The 22,668-nt window shown below is 37.8% G+C and overlaps 1 protein-coding gene across 1 annotated transcript; it reads left to right on the top strand.

The window, feature by feature from the left end:
- Positions 1-21,408: 21,408 nt before the first annotated feature.
- LOC101440437 (olfactory receptor 14C36-like) lies at positions 21,409-22,347 on the top strand. The gene has a single exon (XM_004462439.1). The coding sequence runs from the start codon at positions 21,409-21,411 to the stop codon at positions 22,345-22,347; it is 939 nt and encodes a 312-aa protein (XP_004462496.1).
- The last annotated feature ends 321 nt before the right edge of the window (positions 22,348-22,668 follow it).

The following is a 22,668-nucleotide window of genomic DNA, read 5'->3' on the forward strand; positions in this document are numbered from 1 at the left end:
GGTCATATTGGGAGCCTTGTGAACTTAAATACCTAATTAACATCTATATGTTCTGAATGAGGTACCTTAATACTGTAAGCTCTGTTTCAAGGGAACCCAGTGTGTCCTCTAAAGTTTACCTCTATATGTGTACTCTATCATGAGACTGCTTCAGCACAGAAAGGTATTCAGGTAAGCTTCTACTTACAGGTCAGAGCTGTGCAATAAATAAATTAGTTCCTCAGCTCAGGTAAAGATTTATATGAAAACTTAAGAAAGAAGTTTTCTTGCTCTCTAAAACAGATCCAATATGTTATAAGACATATTTTCCTAGTCTGGCAATGTTTGAAGTTCATGACTACATTTAATCCTCCTGGCAGGCATGGTCAATGTGCTTGAAAGGATTTTGCTCATACAATTGACCTTCTATCACCTCAGAATAAAAACCTGTTTACTTAGCACCTCAAAATACAACCCCTTGGGATCAGTGTTGGGGGGAAGCCTCTATTTCTCACTGGTATCCTAAAAAATCAAGAGGTGAGCATGAAAAAATGTGTACCTGATAAAAACAAAACAAAACAAAAACACTTACCTGTGATTTTTCAGCCCTGACTAGAGGCAATTATAAAGGCTTCACAGGCAGCCACAGAAAAGGAAAGCTGTCCTCCACACAGACTTGGTGCCCAGCCAATGCCTGCTGCCTCTGAAGGGAGTTGCAGTCAAGGGCTCAGGCCCCTTATCTAATCATGCTTTGTTGATTTTATGCATTTTCAGGGGAAGCCTCCCTCCCAGGGTTTCAAAACCAAGGCCTTTCTCAGGTACCCCAGCTAGAATTCCTTCCCTCCTCCCATCCTCAGAATCTGGGTCCACAAAACTGTAAGAGCCTTTTGTGTGGGGTACCCTCAAAAGTGAGAGGTACCCATGTCAGTGCTGATCCGTCTGACCCTCTCCTGCTGGCATATCCCATGGGGAAATGAACAGGTGGGAACTGCCATCTTTCCTTCCTTTATGCTCTTGTTTATACTATCATAGTAAGGGATTGAAGGCTTCACTGCTTACTTCCATATTGGCTTTTACTTTTTTTATTTGCTACCTTTGACAACTGGCATTTCAGGTCAGCTCTGGTGTGGCTCATTTCAAGGATCTCTCAGTTCAGCTCTTGAAACCTCAAAAATGCAAATTTCTTGCAGTTAAAAAAAAACACAAAACACCTATCAATAATTTACCTCAACCATGGAAACCTATAGTCTAAAGTAAATATTTCACTTGTTATCTTGTCCTCTTTAAATTATAATTTTATTAAATACAGTTATACTATCATATGTCTGAGTAAATACCACTCTGCTCAGAAATATTTCCTCAAAGCATTTTCTACTCATTTTTGAAGAAAAATACACATTATAAAACTGCATATCTGAAATTCAAGTATTTCCATGGGTTTTTCTGGAAACATTTCAAGGTATAATTTAAAAATATATTTTTTTCAATTTTAACTCTCATTTTTCAAATATAATTTATGTTAACACATTTGAATTTATGTGGTGTGGGTGAAAAGGAGACTGTCTTCAGGATACACGGTAGGTAAGGAATTCTTAAACAAGAACTAAAACACACACCACAATAAAATAGTTATACATTTAATTATATAATAGTTGATAATTTCTCCCTCTCAGAGGAAAAAGACAAGCACAAAATTCTTTGTAATGGTCTCAATGAACTTAGTAGCTGAAAACCCAGCTAGCAGCAAAGTGGCTTGGTATTTTGGTCCCAGTGGCAACTGTGGAAGATAGAGGCAGCGTCGAGAAAGGGCAGGAGGTTGAGACCTCCATCAACTATTAATATTACAGGTTGGAAGAGATGGTGAAGCACAACTCTTCCAAAAAATTATGGCTGGTGATGCGTGGTCGACTCTATGATGTCTCCAGGCTCCTCAACAAGCATGCCGGTGGAGAGGATGTTCTGCTGGAGTAAGCTGGTATAGATGCAAGTGAAAGCTTTGAAGATGTAGGGCACTCCTCTGATGCCAGAGAAGTGCTGAAACAGTACTAGATTGGTGATATACTGCATGGTCAGAAAGCAGATCCTCCTGAGGAGACCCAATTAAAGACTGGAAAGCACATTCAATTCAGAATGAAATCTAGAGACTTGTTTTGGGGGTCACAGTTTTGCCCTCTCCTTGCATCCTGCCAATTTGATGTTCCCCCTTCTAGTCAAGATGTCTGCCAACCATCCACTTCATACCTGGGTCCAGTGTCCTTCGTCTCTCAGAGTCTCACTCCCACAGTACCTGTTCACTGTTCTGAGTCTGTTCCAATGTTTCCTCACTTCACTGGGTTTCACAAGTACCTTTACATTTCAAAATGCTCTGTTAATAATTACAGTTCATATATTCTAGTTACATTGCCCTTTGTCAAAATGCCTCCTCTCCAATAATTTGAATTTGAATTCATGTTAAACACTTTTAACAGGGTAGCATATTCTGGTTTTGAAGGTTTTCTGTTCCATTTTTCCTTAAAGTAATTTTTAAAATTATAAATTCAGTTATTTGACTTACTTATCTAAGGGATTTAAATGATGCCATTAAGGTGTATACCTACCACTTAAAACACACATGCCAACCAATATTGTTCTTTCTGTATATTTGTTAAAACCAGAAAGAAAAGACTATGTGTTCATCTCCTATTTTGTGCTTCCTCCCTAGCTAGTCTAGTAAGCATCTCTTCCACCCCCTAAGCCCAGCTCCTTTTTTTCCCAAGTGGTGCTGGATAAAATTATGCTTAGCTTTTATTTGTTAAGGGTAGGGAGAGATAGGGAAAATAAGGGAATGAGTTAGGGTGATAGGGTCCAGGAAAATGTTGAAAAGCACTTCTTAGGATGGAAGTTAAGAAAAAGCACCAAAGACGTCAGCCTTTAATTTGGTTTGGCACAAATTTCTAGCCATCTTTTCTTAATTCCTAGTTATCTTTTATTTTTTTTTTAATTTTTTTATTTTTTATTGACTTTGTAATAATATTACATTAAAAATATATATGTGAGGTCCCATTCAACCCCACCCCCCCACCCCCCCTCTCCCCCCCCCCCAACAACACTCGTTCCCATCATCATGACACATCCATTGGATTTGGTAAGTACATCTTTGGGCACCTCTGCACCTCATATACATTGGTTCACATCATGGCCCATACTCTCCTCTATTCCATCATGTAGGCCCTGTGAGGATTTACAATGTCCGGTGATTACCTCTGAAGCACCATCCAGGGCAGCTCCATGTCCCGAAGACGCCTCCACCTCTCATCTCTTCCTGCCTTTCCCCATACCCTTTGTCCATTATGTCCACTTTTCCCAATCCAATGCCACCTCTTCTATGTGGACACTGGATTGGTTGTGTCCATTGCACCTTTATGTCAAGAGGAGGCTCAGATTCCACCTGGATGCTGGATGCAATCCTCCTAGTTATCTTTTATTAAGGAAATATAAATGCATACTTATGTCCATAGAGCATTATGGGGGATTTTTGCTGTTTTTTTGTTTGCTTATTGATTATGAAATTTTAGGTTACCCATATTACAAAAGTAAGGTGTTCCAAATTGATCAAAGTTACAGTATTTGTTTTGTTCCCCCAGTGCAATATTTTTCACAGTAAAATGGCATTGGAAAGGAGGAGATCATATAAGAAAATTTTTCCTATTTTGTCTGTATTTTACCTCTATGACTCCAACTTTTGGTTTTGTTCTGTTTTCCATTGAGAATAAAGGTCTGATCATTTTTCAAAAATTCTATGTAACAACCTGTATGAATTTATCTGCCACAAATCATGTAGATAGGAATTAATGTATATTTACATATAATATACATTTATATAAAAGTATATTAAAATTTAGAATTGCCACTGGGTTTTTATATGCATGTAAACCTATATATACAAACATGCAACACACTAAGAAAATTTTTAATAAATGACAACATAAAGGATTTTTAATTCGTAGAGCAAAGAGAACTTTCAAGTTTTGCTAATGTATTTGGTGCAATCAGTTTAGAAATTAGTGTGTTGTTGTATCAATATACTTAGGCTATGTTATACTTGAGTAAACCCTCAATTTTCAATGTAGAATTAGTGCTAATTCTAGTTAATATCATTTTTGTGTTAGTTACAGCTCCTTATTCTAGAAAAAAGCCAACTGTACCAAGTGTCAAGACAAAACAGTTTATGGTAAAGATAACCAAGCTCTTATAACCTTCCTTTGTCTTTTATTGGACCTAAGCTTGTTACACACTCAAGCTTTATGTCAGTGGGGTACTCGTGCACAATCCTCTTATTGGGACAAATTGCTAAAATATTAAGACTAAAAATAATGACTTCAAGCATACTTTATTAAAATGAAAGATTTGTACAGGCAACACACATGGATGTACATTATGAAAAACAACCAAATTTTGTATTGCTACTGAGGCTAGGGTCCTGAGATAATGCAGTATATAAAGCCATAAATGTGGTTAAGTATGAAAAAGAGTGCAATATTACTACCAAAATTTCTAATTAATTCTTTTAAAATTGACTTGCTCAACCTATTCATATTTTGAAGAATTATAGATTTATTTTCTCCTGTGTAATAGATACATTTTAATGGCCTTATGCTTCTGGAACAAGTTTGTACCTCGTTAACTGCTCTGTATTTGAGAATCATCATCTGGGAGCTATTGGCCCTACTGAAAACTTAGCACACAATCATGTGACAAGTGAATAAAAAACTGGAATTGACCTCATGAGCGAGGTTTTACCAATATACTAGTTCACAAGTGGAATTTCAGCTTCTTTCTCAGACATATTTAAATTCTAAATTTCTTAACCTCTGGAATGGTGGAAGGAGGCAGGCATTTCGAACCAGGGACATACAGACCTGAATCCAGAATTGTAGCATGTCAATATAGCAAAGAATTGAAAAATTAGAGTTTAGGTAGGAGTATAAATGCTCTGGAGATGAAACTGTAGTACCTGCATTCCTGTGAGAATCAAATAATTGAAATCTAATTAGTTTACTGCCATCTGTTTATCTCCTTAAAATTTAGAAATCATTTAGTTTTGAATTGCACACATATTCTTGTCATAACTTGCCTTAAAATCTTCTATAGACAAATTTCTCTCAGCCTGATGAAGTGATCATCAAAATAAAAGTACAGAAGAATTATGATTATCAGTGATGAAGACAATAGGAAGGTAGATATGAATTGATCTTAATAAATTTTGAAATTAACATAAAACAGTAGTTTCCAGGAGACTTCTGAGAAGTTGGCATTGAAGTAGCTAGATACTGCTCAACTCTCTCACAGAAACAACAGAAAAAGGGCAAAAAGCTATCTGAGGGAGCTGTTTAGAGATCTGCTAATCAGGAGAGGGCTGTGCATCATCCAGTAGGGAAAGGGACAGAGAGAAAAAGCAGCAAAGAAAAACAGTAATTTACTTGCCCTTGCAGCTGGGAAATACACATATCCTCCATCCAAAAGGCAAATTGTTAAAATCCCTGGCTCACTTCAGCCAAATGAGAGAGGGAAAATGGCCCTCCTCCCTGGGAGGATAGAGGTCTGGAGGAGGGAAGAATGTGGTTTCTCTTCTGTGTGTTTGGCCAGATGAGTTCACTTTGAATCAAGGATGTAACCACCCCAGCAAATGGAGGTGTGGCAACTGACCCATCTGTGTGAGAGCTGATGGGCAAATAATTATAGACAGACACCAAGAGGTGTAAGGGAGAAGGAAAATAAGGCTGGGCAGAATATAGGGGAAAAGAGACCCCAGCCAGCACTGAAATGGCCCTGGGAGAGAGGTGGGGGATCAGATAGGCAGGCTGTCACAGTCACTGACCAGGGAGAGAGAGGAACTACTTCAGTGAGGGGGCAATATAACAGGGGACTAACAGCCCTGGACAGAAGGAAGCAAGGAGAGATAGCCAACAAACTTTAGAAGCCCAACTCACCAGAGGAAATGGAGGGAAGGGAGAGATAGATAAACTTTCAGAAGCCTGCCAGTCTTGTGGAGTGAGTATGGCTCAGTGGACTGACACTTGCCTCACATCAACTAGGTTCCTGTTTCAATACCAAGTACTGCTTAAGAGAAGAGTTCCAGAGAGTGATCCAGCAGATTGTTAAGCATCCAGCTGGCACCTTGTGACAGGAAACTTATTGATCAAGATTTTTAAAGATTTTAAAATCTATTTTATATTCTTATTTTTTAATTTTTAAAATTTTAAAATTTTTATTCTTTATTTTATTCTCTAAAACCAAGTATAATACCTTACCTGTGAAGGGTAGACTACAAGGTGATTGATTGATGAGCTCTGGCATTCTGAGATGTTTCCTAGTGGCCTAAGAGAGAAGTCTGTTATTCCTGGGATTTTTTATTTCTTTGTATTTTCTTTGCTTCCTTTTTTTTCTTTTCCTTGTTTTTGCTCTTACTTTCTTTATTCCTTTTCTTTCTTTATTCCCTCTTTTATTGTTTTCTCTCATTCCGCATTTTCTTGGGTGGTGTGCATATTTTTCTCTTCTTATTTTATCTATCTTTTATATTATTCTATCATTTATCCAGTTTCATTTTTCTTCTTGTTTCATTTCATTATTCCATGATATTTTAGTTTTAAGCGTTCATACTTTTTATGAATTTTCACTTATTACTTTTTTCCCTGACTCCATTATAGTTCCTTTTCTATCTAATTTTTTATTATTACTATTTTTCTTTTTCTCTTCTACCTTTCCTTTCTATGCTCTTAAAATTTCTTCAAGGAAACACAGATAACTAAAGGATATAGAATAAGTGGAAACTAGTGTCAAAGAGGAAACTTAATACAGAACAAAACAAAGTAAAATTCTAGAGTAGAAAGAAAAGCTAACCATCTGAATAAAACCCCATCAAGATAAATGGATGCCTGGACACTAGCAAAAAATTACAAGCCATATTAAGATACAGAAAGAAATGCCCCATTTTAATGAAAAAAAAAAAACTTAAAAAAACAGGAGGACGTGCAGAATGTTGAACAACTAATCAAGGATATCCAAATAAGTATCATGAATCAACTTAATGAAGTGAAGGATGAGCTAAAGGATGCTAAAAAGACACTTGGGGAACATACTGAAGAAATTGTAAACAAACATAAAGAGATTACAGATATGATGGTGATGAATGACAGTGCAAAAAATAGAAATATGCTACAAGAACATAACAGCAGATTTGAACAGGCAGAGGAAAGAATTAGTGTTTTCAAAGATAATACATCTGAAATCACACAGAACATGTAGATAAAAAAGCATAGAAAACAATTAGCAGGAATTCAGGGAACTGAATGATAACACAAAACACATGCACATATGCATTATAGGCATAACAGAGGGAGAAGAGAAATGATGGGGGCAGAAGGAGTGTTGGAGGAAATAATGGCTGCTGGAAACTTTCCAACATTTTGTAAGACATGGATGTACATGTCCAGGAAGCACACCACACCCCAAACAGTATAAATTCCAACAGGTCTACTGGAAGACATATACTTCTCAAATTATCCAATGCTCAAGACAAAGAGAAAATACTAAAAGCAGCAAGAGAAAAGAGAACCATCACATACAAAGGAGCTCCATAAGCTTAAGTACTGATTTCTCATCTGAAACCATGGAGGCAAGAAGGCAGTGTTATGATATAGTCAAGGTACTAAAAGAAAAAAATGTCCAACCCAGAATACTCTACCCAGCTAAACTAGCATTCAAAAATGATGGAGAGTTCAAAATATTCACAAATAAACAGAAACTAAGAGAGTATGCCAACAAGAATCATGCCCATCAAGAAATACTAAAGGGAGCTCTGCTGGAAGAAAGAAAAAAACAGGAGAGACAGAGTTGGAGAAGAGTGTAAGAGCAACTAAAATAAGAAAAAGAGAAAAATTCAAACAAACTGTGACAAACACAAAACTTAAAGAAAATATGGTTAATGTAAGTAATTCCTTGAAAGTAATAACACTGAATGTCAATGGATTAAACTCATCTGTCAAGAGAGTCAGACTGGAAGATTGGATAAGGAAATAAGACCCATCTATACGCTGTCTACAAGAAATGCATCTTAGTTGCAGGGATTCAAGGAGGTTGAAAGTGAATGGCTGGAGAACAATCTTACAAGCAAACAATAAACAAAAAAGGGCAGGAGTAGCTATATTAATATCAGACAAAATAGACTTTAAATGCAAAACAATTGTGAAAGACAAAGATAGACACTATGTATTCATGAAAGGGATAATCTTTCAAGAAGAAAGAACAGTCATAAACACTTATGCTCCTAACAAGGGTGCATCCAAATTTGTGAGGCAAACACTGAAAAACTAAGTGAAGGAATAGATTCCACTACAATTGTAGTGGTGGACTTTAATAAACCACTATCATCTTTGGACAGAACATCTCAAAAGAGAGTCAAGAAAGAAACAAAAATTTTGAACAATATATTAGAGAAACTGGACCTAATAGACATATACAGAATGTTACACCTAAATACAGCAGGATATACATTCTTCTCAAGTGCACATGAATCATTCTCCAAGATAGACCACATGCTAGGCTGCAGAAAATGTCTGAATTAATTCAGAAAAATTAAAATCATACAAAATAGTTTCTCTGATCACAATGAAATGAAGCTCGAAATCTGCAAGGGTCAGAGACACAGATTTGGCACCAAGATATGGAAGTTAAACAACACAAACTTAGAAATTAACAGTGGGTCAAGGAGGAAATATTAAAAGAAATCAATAAGTAACTTGAAACTAATGAAAATGATAACATAAAATATCAAAACTTATGGGATGCAGCAAAAGCAGTACTGAGAGGGAAATTTATAGCCATAAACTCAAACATCAAAAAAGAAAAAAGAGCTAAAATTGAAGAACTACCTGCACACTTGGAGGAATTAGTAAAACAAACAAACAAACAAACAAACAAACAAAAAACCAACAAACTAAACCCAAAGGAAGAATTAAGAAAGCAATAACAAAGATCAGAATGGAACTAAATGAAACAGAAACTAAGAAAGCACTTGAAAAAATAAAACCAAGAGCTGTTTCTTTGAGATCAATAAAACTGACAAACCCTTAGCTAGACTAACAAAGAAAAAAAGACAGAAGATGCAAATACACAAAATAAGAAATGAGAAAGGAGATATCACCACTGATCCCACTGAAATAAAGACTATCATAAGAGGATACTTTTAAAAACTATATGTCAACAAGAAGAACAATTTAGAGTAAATGGACAAATTCCTAGAAACACATAAGCAGCCTACACTGATGAAAGAAGAAATTGATGATGTCAACAAACCAATCACAAGAAAAGAGATGGAATTGGTCATTAAAAACCTCCCAAAAAGAAGAGCCCTGGGCCAGACAGCTTCACAGGTGAATTCTACCAAACATTCCAGAAAGAACAAACACTAATCTTGCTTAAACTCTTCCAAAAAATCAAAACAGGAGAAACATTGCCTAACTTATTCTATGATGCCAACATTTCCCTAGTACCAAAGCCAAAGATACCACAAGAGAGGGAAAGTACAGACCAACCTCGCTAATGAACCTAGATGCAAAAATCCTCAACAAGGGGGAAACGGACTTGGCCCAATGGTTAGGGCATCCGTCTACCACATGGGAGGTCTGCGGTTCAAACCCTGGGCCTCCTTGACCCATGTGGAGCTGGCCCATGTGCAGTGCTGATGCGTGCAAGGAGTGCCGTGCCACGCAGGGGTGTCCCCCGCATAGGGGAGCCCCACGCACAAGGACTGCGCCCATAAGGAGAGCCGCCCAGCATGAAAGAAAATGCAGCCTGCCCAGGAATGGCGCCGCCCACACTTCCCGTGCTGCTGATGACAACAGAAGCAGACAAAGAAACAAGACACAGCAAATAGACACAGAGATAGACAAGCGGGGGGGGGGGGGGGAATTAAATAAATAAATCTTTTAAAAAATTATCTTCAACAGAATACTTGCTATTTGTATTCAACAACACATTAAATGAATTATACACCATGACCAAGTGGGATTGATTTTGGGTATGCAACATAAGAAAATCAATTAATGTAATACACCATGTAAACAGATTGAAGGAAAAAAATCACACGATCATATCTAGATGCAGAAAAAGCATTTGACAAAATACAGCATCCTTTCTTGATAAAAACACTGCAAAAGATCAAAATAAAAGGAAATTTTCTGAACATGATAAAGGATATATATGAAAAACCCACAGCTAACATCATTTAAAATGGTGAAATCCTAAAATATTTCCCTCTAAGATCAGGAACTAGACAAGGATGCCCACTATCACCCCTTCTATTTAATATTTTCTTAGAAGTACTTACTTGAGCATTGACGCAAGAACCCAATATAAAAGGCATCCAAATTGGAAAAGAAGATGTCAAAATTTCACTATTTGCAGATGACATGATCCTATACATAGAAAAACCTGAGAAGTCTACAACAAAGCTTCTAGAACTTACAGATGAGTTCAGTAAAGTCACAGGTTATAAGATCAATGTACAAAAATCAATAGCATTTCTGTACACCAATAGTGAGCAATCTCAGTAGGAAATCAAGAAACAAATACTATTTACAATAGTGAAAAAAAGTCAAATACCTAGAAATAAATTTAGCTAAAGATGTAAAAGACTTATACACAGAAAACTGCATAACACTGTTCAAGGAAATCAAGGAAGACCTAAATAAATGGAAGAATATTCCCTGTTCAATGATAGGAACACTAAATATTATTAAGATGTCTATCCTACCAAATCTGATCTACAGACTCAATACAATCCCAATAAAAATCAACACAGCATTCTTTACTGAACTAGAAAAACTAACTATGAAATTTATTTGAAAGGAATATGGTCCCGAACAGCCAAAGACATATAGAAAAAGAAAAATGAAATTGGAGTATTCACACTACCTGACTTCAAAACATGTTGCACAGCTATAGTAGTGAAAACAGCATGGTATTGGCACAAGGATAGACACACTGACCAATGGAACTGAATTGAGAGTTCTAATAAAGACCCTCACATATACAGTCATATGATATTCAACAAAGCCACCAAATTCACTGTTCAACAAATGGTACCTAAAGAACTGGATATCCATATGTAAAAGGATGAAAGAGGATTACCAACTCACACCTTATACAAAAATCAACTCAAAATTGGTCAAAGACCTAATATAAGAGCCAAGACCATAAAGACCTTGGAAAGCAATGTAGGGAAGTATCTACAGGACTTTGTAATGGGAAATGGTTTCATGTACTTCACATGAAAAGCACTAGCAGGAAAAGAACAAATAGATAAATGGGACTTCCTCAAAATTAAAGCCTTGTGCACTTCAAAGGAGTTTATCAAGAAAGTGAAAAGAGAGTCTGCACAATGGGAGAAAATATTTGGTAAACATATATCTGATAGGAGACTTATATCCTGCATATATAAAGAAATCCTGTATCTTGAAAATAAAAAGACCAACAGCCCATTTAAAAAATGGGAAAAAGATTTGAAGAGACACTTCTCTAAAGAAGAAATAGGAATGGCTAAAAAGTACATGAAAAAAATGCTCAAAATCACTAGCTATTAGGGAAATGCAAATCAAAACTACAACGAAATACCATCTTACTCCTGTAAGACTGGCAGCTATCAAAAAGCCAGAAGACTACAAGTGCTGGAGAGGTTGTGGAGGAATGGGAACACTCATCCACTGCTGGTGGGCATGCAGAAGGATCCAGCCATTCTGGAGGACAGTTTGGTGGTTTCTCAAAAAACTAGCTATAGATTTGCCATATGACCCAGGAATTACACTGCTGAGTATATACCCAGAAGAACTGAAAACACAAACCAATATATGCACACCAATGTTCATAGCAGCACCATTCACTATTGCCAAAAGTTGGAATCAACCCAAATGCCTATCAACAGATGAATGGATAAATAAAATGTGATATATACATACAATGGAATACTACTCAGGTATAAGAACAAATGCAGTACAAATACATGGGATAACATGGATGAATTTTGAGGACCTTATGTTAAGTAACCCAGGCATTGAAGGACAAATACTACATGACCTCTCTAATATGAAATAAGTAAACCAAGCTGTCTCAGAGAGCTAGAGATTGGATGATAGGCTTAAAGGAAGGTGGGGGGGGGTTGAGGAATGTTGCGAGCTGACACGTACATGGATGAAATCTATGATAAGTTGGAGGTAAGTATTTGTACGGGAAAGGGATGAAATTTGTACAGGGAAGGGATAGGCTTAAAGGAAGTTGGGGGGTAGAGGAAGTTGTGAGCTGACACCTACATGGGTGAAATCTTTGATAAGCTGGAGGTAAGTATTTGTACAGGGAATGGATAATATCAGGGCATAGGTTTATCTTAGGTTAGGGATTTGGGGGCTTGAGAGTGACTAGGGATGGGAGGAAGGGTCAGATGGCCCAAGAAATTGGGAAGGGGGAGGAGTGAACATTTGAACATAGGAGATTTTCAGGTATATGGTTGAAATTATTATGTAGAGAGAACTCTTTAGAAAATATAATAAGGAAGGTTACCTGTTTAAGATGATTACAGGGGGCATCTGACACAGGGCAGACTTCTAGAGAGTGTGTGAGTGCTCATTTTGTCATAGTGGGTTATATCATTGGGTTGAGACCCATACAATGAGAGTGAAGGTACACCCAAACCTGGGGAGGACCGATGTTCTCAAATAGAGGGAATTGTGTCTCTCAAAAAAATTGGTGGCTCCCAATGGGTTAGGCCAGTCGAATATGTCAAGCCTTCAACATTGTTGCAAGTATCTCTGAATATGGTCCTTCAAGTATTGAAGATTGATTGTCATTGTGGGCCCTGAGGGGAGGGGGAAAGAGGTATTGAATAGATGCAATTAGTGTAAGTGTGAGGCAATGGAATTGTTCCACAAGATCATGCAATGATGGATATAGGACATGTTAAATAACACCAAAAATGTATAAAAGTCTATAGACTAAAATGTAAACCATAATGTAAAACATAAGGTAAATAAAAATTTAGAAAATTGTATAGTCTAAAATATAAACCATAAAGTAAACCCAAATGGAACCATGTTTGAAAGCTATTGTTTCAAAATCTGTACATCAGCTGCAGCAAATATAATATAAACATGTAAAAAGATCATCACTGGGGAAGGGACAAAGTGTTTGATATTGGATATGTGGGAGTACTGTATATTGTATATGTGAATTACTGTGATCTAAAACTTTTGTGAAGACAAACTTAATAATTAGAAAAAAAAGAAAAGAAAAAGAAAGGATGTAGACACTGAAGAAGAAATGGAAGAAATTGCCCTGCGACTGTACATACAGGTCAAAACATACTGCAGTGATGAGAGGCAAGACATCAAAAGCAAAGCTTTTTCATTTTTTTTCATATTTTGATACCCCAATTTATTTTTACTTTATTAATTTTTCTAAATTAGTATGTATTCTATATCTAACCTTTAAACCCATCACTATATTCCATTGCACTATTATTGGAACCTGGCAATATATTAGGCTTCATTTTTAAAGAAGTTTTGGACCACAGAGAGATTCATATATGGCAGGGAAGGACCACTGTATGGGGTATTACTGATAGGGGGCACATGGTTGGGAGAGAGTTCTCCAGGGCATGTATACAGGTACATAAAAATGTTCGGATATCTGCATAGTGGTAACAGTTAAAAATGACAACTGAGGGAGTGCTGAGTTCCTAGACGTGGAGGGTTCTATCACATTCCCCAATGGAACAGCAACAATCCCCCAAGTGCAATGGCTAAGACCAATAAAGACATGGTCCAACAATGAGCCCTTGGTACTGATGACTATGCTTATGAGTCTGTGTGGCTGAAATATGAACTAGGCCTAGAGCTGCAGGGTGCATGAGTTACCTCCTGAGAACCTTCGTGTTGCTCAAATGAGGCCACTCTCTAAGCAAAACTCAGCATGTAAATGCATTACCTCCTCCCCAGCATGGGACATGAATCCTGGGGATAAGCCTCCCTGGCACTGAGGGATAACTACCAAGCACCAGCTGATGAGGTAACTAGAAAAAGACCTTGAATAAAAGGATCAACTCAGGCCAGTAGAATATCTCAGCCTACCTGTAATATCAGATGTTATGAAAGAGCTTCTTGGCCTTGAATAAAAGGGGGAAATGGAAATGACAAATGAGTTTATATGGCTATGAGTCTCCAAAAAATAGTCTGGAGGTCATTGGAGTGGTCACTCTTACACAAGCCTCAGCAGGGCCCAGGGACAGCCAAAGTAGATACAACCCCAGGTACTGGTTCTCCTGAGGGCTAGAGACCCACAGTTTCTATGGTCATGGCAGATGGCTCTGGAGTTCAGTGCCATGTCAGCTGGTGCTTGTTGGAGCTTGTGTTCCTGAGTGTGATGGAGTTGGATTCAGATGTGACCTTTCTACACATGCCTCTCCTGTTACTTTTACCAGACCTCTGGTTGGTGCTGGGGCTGGTGTATTCTCAGGAGACCTGAATCTCTGTACGGTCCATGTGACAGCCAGTCCCCGAGCCTCAGCAGACTTGTAACTCCTACCTTCTGGTTTATTGGGCTTACCCCAGCCAGCTAACAGAGAGGTGAAGAAGGTCAACCACCACACCAGGGAGCCAAGAGTGCCTACAAATGCAAGCAGGAGAATTGCATCCATCATCTATGTGTAACTTAAGCCCCCTCTAAATATAGAGTTGGAGTGGACATACCCATTCCAAGGTCCACAGGATGGAGGAATAGAGGATGGATTAGAGTGGACTTACTGATATTCTACTATCGGACTATTGTGAATAGTAGTGGAAGAAATTGTAGCATTGATGTGGAGAAAGTGGCCATGGTAGCTGCTGAGGGTAGGGAGAGGGAAGAAGACATATAATGTGGGGACATTTTCAGGACTTGGAGTTATCCTGGGTGATACTGCAGGGACAGATGCTGGACATTGTATGTCCTGCCATGGCCCCCTGGGTAGACTGGGGGAGAGTATAAACTACCAGGTAAACTATTATTCATGTGGTGCAGTGGTGCTGCAAAATATATTGACCAAATGCAATGAATGCCCCACAGTGATGAAAGAGGTTGTTGATGTGGGAGGAGGGGGCTGAGGGAGTGGGGGTTATATGGGGACCTCATATTTTTTTAATGTAACATTTAAAAAAATACAGAGAAAAAAAATTAATGTGCATTCCTAAACATTTTATAACACATATCAGCAATGTGCAGCAAGTAATAGTGAATATTATAAAAACACTTGGCTACCCAATATCTTCTTGTATAAATGCTAACAATTTAAATACTTTCTAAGATTTTTAATGGTCTTAGTAAGTGGGAGGTCTTATTGGATATGTAATACCAAAGACTGTTTCTCTTACTGATTATCAAAGATAATTTAAAAAGTAAAATTCAATTCATAATACACAAACATATTTCAATATTACCTTTGACATCCAATACATACAATATTGAGAATATTAAAACAAATATGAAATATCCCAAATCTGTAGAAATTTTGGTAATATAATTAAATTATTTTATAACTATTGTTACATTTTATCACTTATTTTCACACACTCTGTTAGTTGCCTGATACACATGATAATAAATAAATATTTTTTTCTCTGTGCAAAAAACAAATGGTCTATTTTATGAAATTTACTTTCTGATCCCATATTTGATTTGGTTGCAGGTTTCTGAAAGAACTCCAGGAGGTAATAAAACACAAATTTTCAGAGTAGTTTATGGACTGCTCTACCTTTACTAACTTATGTTCTAAGTGAACTCCCAGGAAACACACTTGTCTTTCTATCTACCCCTCTCACTTTGCCGGGTCCGCTTCTTCCTAGTGCTACAAAGTCTTCACATAACTTCAAGTGTTTGGATAAGCAACTTCACATTTATCGTGCTATGCCAGAGGTTTATTCATACAGATTTCCTTGGTTTTTTGTTTTTGTTTAATTAAACTAGGCCACGTGGGACAGAGCTGCTGAGCAGCCGCCGGCACCTTGTCCTGGCTTAAGCGCAGTGCGGGCCGCGGCCAGGGGCGGCGATAGTGAGCGCCGCGCTGCGCACCAGCCCTTTTCCCGCCAAGGTCTCTCTCCGCTCCAGAATAATCTGGATCCCCGGCTCTACCCGCCCAAGCGCGGCCACCCCGCTCCCCAGTCCGGGCGCCCCAGCTGATTTTGGCAAACTAAGACAGTGACCCTCCCAGCAATGTCCAAAGTATCAGGCCATTTTATTTTACTTATTATGATTCCAATTTGGACTTTGTTCCAATGATCCGTTGACCAAAACACTCCCATCACTGCCACTGAGTTCTCTTTTTAACAGTTTATTAGGCCTTGTCGGTTATTTTGATCTTTTTTTCCCTTTTCTTTTTCCTTTTTTTCTTTTTCTTGGAGGGGTGGGGTGGGGTGGGGTTCCTTTCTTGATTTAAGTGAGATTCTGCAGGTGGCTGTTATATCTCATTTAAGACCCTTGGAGTGAGGTTACAATAGAATAAATAAAGGAGAAAACTTATTTAACATTCACAGTGATTGTAAGGAAACAATAAATATGAAACCTTATTTAGGCTAAAAACTTTCATATCCTGGCCAGCTAACAGGAAGGTGAAGAAGGTCAACCACCACACCAGGGAGCCAAGAGTGCCTACAACTGCAAGCAGGAGAATTGCATCCATCATCCATGTGGAATCAAAGGCCCCTCTTGATATACAGGGAGAGTGGACATACCATCCCAGGGTCCACAGGATGGAGGAATAGAGGATGGATAGAGTGGACTTACTGATATTCTACTATGGAACTACTGTGACTAGTAATGGAAGAACGTGTAGCATTGATGTGGAGAAAGTGGCTACGGTAGCTGCTGAGGGTAGAGAGTGGGAAGAAAAGATATATGATGTGGAGGCATTTTCAGGACTAGGAGTTGTCCTGGGTGGTACTGCAGGGACAGATGCTGGACATTGTATATCCTGCAGGGGTCCACTGGGTGGACTGGAGGAGAGTGTAAACTATAGTGTAAACCACTATCCATGTGGTGCAGCAGTGCTCTAAAAGGTATTCACCAAATACAAGAAATGTCCCATGATGATAAAAGAGATTGTTGATGTGGGAGGAGTGGGGTGAGGGAGGTGGGAGTTATATGGGGACCACATTTTTTTAAAATAACATTTTTTTAAAAAAGAGAAAAAAACAAAATGAATTAAATCTAAGAAAAAAAAGTGAATGGATGGAGCAGATGTGGCTCAAGCAGTTGGGCCCTGGCCTCCCACATGAGAGGTCCCATTTCCATTCCTCCTGCTTCCAAAAAAAGAAGACAAGTGGACACAATGAACAGACAGACAAGAGAGACATCTCAGGGGTCAAAAATAAGTGAGTGGAATATCTTTACTCTGATAGGAAGTATGTACGAAAACAAAACAAAAACAACCATTCTATTTCTGGAAGCCGAGTATGCTACCATAGGACCAACTCTCATACATATGATCATTATAAACTCCAGAAAATATGACTGCCTAACTGAAGACACTGTAGAGCTATGATCAAATAAATAGATTATTGAGGGAATTGATGCTTGGAGGGATGGGATGCCAATGACTGATTTTCCCAATTTTAAATCTTGCATGAAAGAGGTTGTTGATGTGGGGGGAGTGGGGGGAGGGGGCTGGGGGCAGAGTTGAACCTACACCATGTGAAAAAACTGCACTTAGCATATTAATATCATCTTCAAATTATTATTTACCTATATAAGACCTAAAATATGTATGAGACCTTTCTGTGGATAAGAAACACTATTTGAAATATATTCAAATTTTATACATTGATAATAAATTTAAAACAACAGGGATATAGATACTATAGAGAGAGAGATAACACAAAGCAAAAGCTGCTATGGCTATATTGCTAAATTTCAGTTTGATAAGCTGCTCAGGCAGACACCATAAAATGGGTGGCCATTAATGATGGAAATTTATTAGTTCACAAGCTTGCAGTTTTGAGGCTGAGAAAAATGTCCAAATCAAGGCATCATCAAAAGATGCTTTCTCCAAGAAACCAGGCTGCCACCATCCTGGACACTGTCATGTGAAAAGGCACGTGTCAGTATCTGCTGGTCTCCCCCTTCTTTTCCAGGTTTAATTCCTTCCAGTTTCTTGATTCTGTGGGTTTCTCTCCTTTTGCTCCATATTCATCCTGTTTGTAAGGAACTCCAGTAAAGGGATTAAGACTCAAATCAGACCATGCAAGAAATGAAGCAACATAATCAAAATATCCAGTTTATAATAGGTTTACATACAGAATAATGGATTCGTTTTAAGAACATGATTTTCTGGGGTACATACAATTTGAAAGCATCAAAGGCTACATATTTATCAAACAGTGTACACCTGAAGGCAAGATGTATAGTTAAATATTAAGGTTATTTTGCATCATGATAGAGAAAACAATGTTAAATTTATATTCACCTATTACAACAGCTTCCAAATATATAATGCCTAACATCTGTATGACAAAGGACAGCTTACAATATCCAAAATTATACATGGATATGTAAAAACAATTCAGCCAGTGTAATCATCATGAGACAGCCATCAGAAAAGGTATAAAAGTTTTGAACGGTATTGCTGACTAATTCCTAGCGGTGTAGAAAGTACATTCAAATGTATGTTGAGTAGTTTAAAATTAAAAAGTGAGTGTCATCTAATTACAGTTAAACTGGAATTCTAATTAAATGGGAAATCAATGACAGAAGGGTTCATAGCACCTCTTAGAAGCATATTGAGACTTTCTACTTCCCTAACATGATAAAAATGACTCTCCAATACCGTGACTGTGAAGACTGAACAGTTATTCTAGTGCTTCCTAAAGTGTATGCACTTTGTGCTGGGGACTAGTCTAAATGGTTACACGTTCCATTTAGTCCTACCCTCAGATGGCACATGAGGGTGGACACTGTTGTTAATGAGCTAACATGTGAGCTCCTGAGGTATCAGAGATGAGGCAACATGATGAGGATCATCCAGCTCACAGGCCACTGTGCTGGGCTTTTGCCCCAGGCTCATAGCTTTGGACATTTCAGAAAGACTGTTTTGTCATCTCTAACAATACCATGTGTTGTTTGACTAGTGAAAATCACTCCATTCCTAAGAGTAAATCCCTCAGGATGAGCAGGAAACCTCAGTGTCCTGGGACTGGGCTGAACCAGGCTCTGGGTCTTCTCTGCTCCTTGGTGCTAAGATCCACAGGCATTTCCCCTTAGAGCACTGAGAGTATTAGGGAAACTGTGATTTTCTTTCTGATTATCCATTTAATCTACACTGTTTTCTATGTTCAAATACACCAATATATCTTATAGACAAGTGCTGTTCATGGGCAGATTTTACTTGGGCCCTGTTCCCTAACCATCTGGAAGAAATTACCTCTTGGAAATTACCTGTGGGCACTGGCTATTGTTGGTGCCAAAGCCTGTGCTCCCAGGGGTTTCTGTGATGCCACTGGAGACCCATGTTTGGATATAAAACCTAACATGGAAGCTCTTGTTACAACAGAAAGCTTCCAGACAGGATGTCAGTCATCTCTACCAAATATGCGCACTCATCCTCACCTCCACATAAAACATCAGTGGAACCTTATCATAAATCTTGATGTGTCTATCCAGAGTAAGTAATAAATAAAATTAACTTTTGAGACTTTGTTGTTATTAACTTTTTTCTCCCTTCCCTTCCCTCCAAGAATCACCTGCATTTCTTTCCTACAATGCCTAGCTGACTTTTTGAGGAATATATATATATATATATATATATATATATATGGTATTCACCCAATGAGACAAACCTCTTCTTTTGCATTCGATGAAATAAACTCAGTTCAAGCAGTTTTAGCAGAATTCATAGCTGTTCATGGAAGCAAAGACTGAGCTGGTTGCAGCACCAGGTGGAGCAGGGGCAGGAGCCGCTCTGCACATGGACCAGAGCTTTAGTAGGCAGAACGGCTACTTAAACAGATCTAACTCTGATGGGATGTGTTTTACCTAAAAAGAATATAAACAATGATTTATGTATACTAATGCAAATCAATTAATTTCAAAATTTATTTCATATTATTTTTTCTTTACCCAGCACACTACTATATGCAGTCAGTAGTACGTAGTGAATAAGGGTCATAAAAACAAATTGTGCAAATGACCCCTTAAACTTTAGGTGTAATTCTAGGACTTTGTTATAACATACCATGAAAACCATGTAAGCATTATTCATACTTGAGTTCCACAGCTTCCAGACAACTGCCTGTACATAATTTACCCTTAAATATCTTTAAAAGTATATATTATAAATAAATATTACAAGGATGTCTCAATCAATAGATATGCAAATTAATATATTAATTATCAAAATATGGCTTCTAAATCTTTAAGTCTTTGCAGAAAAGGCAAAATATCATTTGTTTTTACAATTTGATGTATATGAACACCTGTGCAATCAGTTATCCTAGAAGAACATTACTGTGAGAGCTATCCTCCTGCAACCTGTGTCCTATTTAAGAATAGTTATAATTAATAAACTGTATTTACATATGCATAACATTTTATGATGTCATACTTCTTTTAAAAGAAAATTGCATTCTCGAATTCGGAGTGCTGCCTTTCCTATACTTCTTTGTTTGCTTCTGAAAAAAATAAGAGTAAGATGAATTTGAGATGGAAGATATGTAGTACCTAAGTACCTATGTACATGCAAGAAGTACTTGGAGAAGCAAATGGGAACCTCCTATGTTTTTTATTGTAATATTTTGTGTGATCTATTAACTTTTTAAAAAGATAATTAAAAAATTAAATAAATGATAATATAAAAAAAAGAAATGATGGCATTTAATGGGAACAATTTAGTCACCATAGACTGTATTATAATTGATTTTAATATTTTGGTAAGCTCTAAGTAAACAGTACCCTTTGATATAAACTCAGATTCTATAAGGTCATCATTTTATAAATATTAACATTCATGGAACATGACTAATGGCATAGTGATGCATAGAAATTACCTATATTAAATCTTTTAATCTTCCAGGCAAACCTTTAACTTCAAATAGATCCATTTTGTGACTAGAAAGTGATAGAAATATATGTAAACATAGGCACAAATTCATAAATATTATATTTTGCTCATACCCCTATTCTGGAAACAAGGACTAAAGCAGGGGGACCAAAAGGTGCAAGAGGAAACATTATGTTACATCCTATTAACCAAAATTAGAGAAATGTTTTAATGTGAGGCAATATATTGAGTTTAGGCTAATTTCTTCTGCATGTGGATCCTTTCATGTTTCTTAGGGATTATTTGTCTGACTCTTCATGGGTAAGGGAAACTTTCCTAACATGCACAACTTCACCACAGTAACTGAATTCCTGCTTACAAGATTTTCTGATGTGTGGGAGTTCAGAGTCTTACATGCCATGCTGTTTCTACTGATGTACTTGGCAACCCTGATGGGGAATCTTCTCATTGTCACAGTAATCACCTTCAATTGGAAACTTCACACCCCCATGTATTTCTTCATTAGGAATCTGTCTGTCTTAGACATGTGCTACATTTCTGTCACAGTCCCTAAGGCATGTGTCATCTTCCTGCTCGACAACAAGGCAATCTCCATGGCTGGATGTGCAGCTCAGATATTCCTTGTTGTTGCATTTGCTGCAGTGGAGCTGCTGTTCCTCACCATCATGGCTCATGACCGCTATGTGGCCATCTGCCAGCCCCTCCACTACTCTGTGATTATGAACCCTCAAGTCTGTGTCCAGATGACTCTGGCCTCTGTACTTAGTGGTCTGGCCTTCTCAGGATTCCACACTGGTAGCACATTCTGGCTGCCCTTCTGTCAGTCCAACGTGGTCCATCAGTTCTTCTGTGACATCCCCTCTCTTCTGAAGCTCTCCTGCTCTGACACCTTAAACAATGAAATTTTAATTTTCATCTCTTCAGTGGTGATTGATGGTGGCTGCCTTGCCTTCATCATCATGTCTTATACTCACATATTTTCTACTGTGCTCAAGTTTCCAACCAGGGGCGAGCAAGGAAAGGCCTTTTCCACCTGTGTCCCTCACATCCTTGTGATGACCATCTTTCTCAGTTCAGGTGCTGCTGTGTATATGAAGCCAACCTCCAGCTCACCCACAATCCAGGACATGATCAATGCTGTGTTCTATTCTATAGTCCCTCCTTTCTTTAATCCTATAATCTATAGTCTTAGAAACAAGCAGATAAAGGAATCTGTAAAGAGAATTATAAGGAGAAATCTTTATTCCGGGAAAAGATAGCATAATTGTTTGAAGCTGAATTATTCAATCACAAAAAAAAAAAAATCGATTTTAGACTAGTGTTTCAGGGAATTCCTGTTAACCTGTGATTCACTAGTGCTTCCCTTGATCCCAAAACAGAATTTACTTACAACTGTGGTTCGGGCTTAATTAGCATTTATACTTACTATGTTTTAACTTTGCAAAAGATCTAGGCACTAACCAGCACAGCAAGTTGCAGTTTCCAAGTACACTCCCAGGTGCCTCCAGAGTGGTGTCCCTTGACCTTTTCAGCAAGTTTCCTACCTGTGGTATGTGTTTCAAAATTGGCAGTGCTGTTTG

This window comes from Dasypus novemcinctus, chromosome 28 (genome assembly GCF_030445035.2).
Source record: "Dasypus novemcinctus isolate mDasNov1 chromosome 28, mDasNov1.1.hap2, whole genome shotgun sequence".
NCBI classification, from domain to species: Eukaryota; Metazoa; Chordata; class Mammalia; order Cingulata; family Dasypodidae; genus Dasypus; species Dasypus novemcinctus.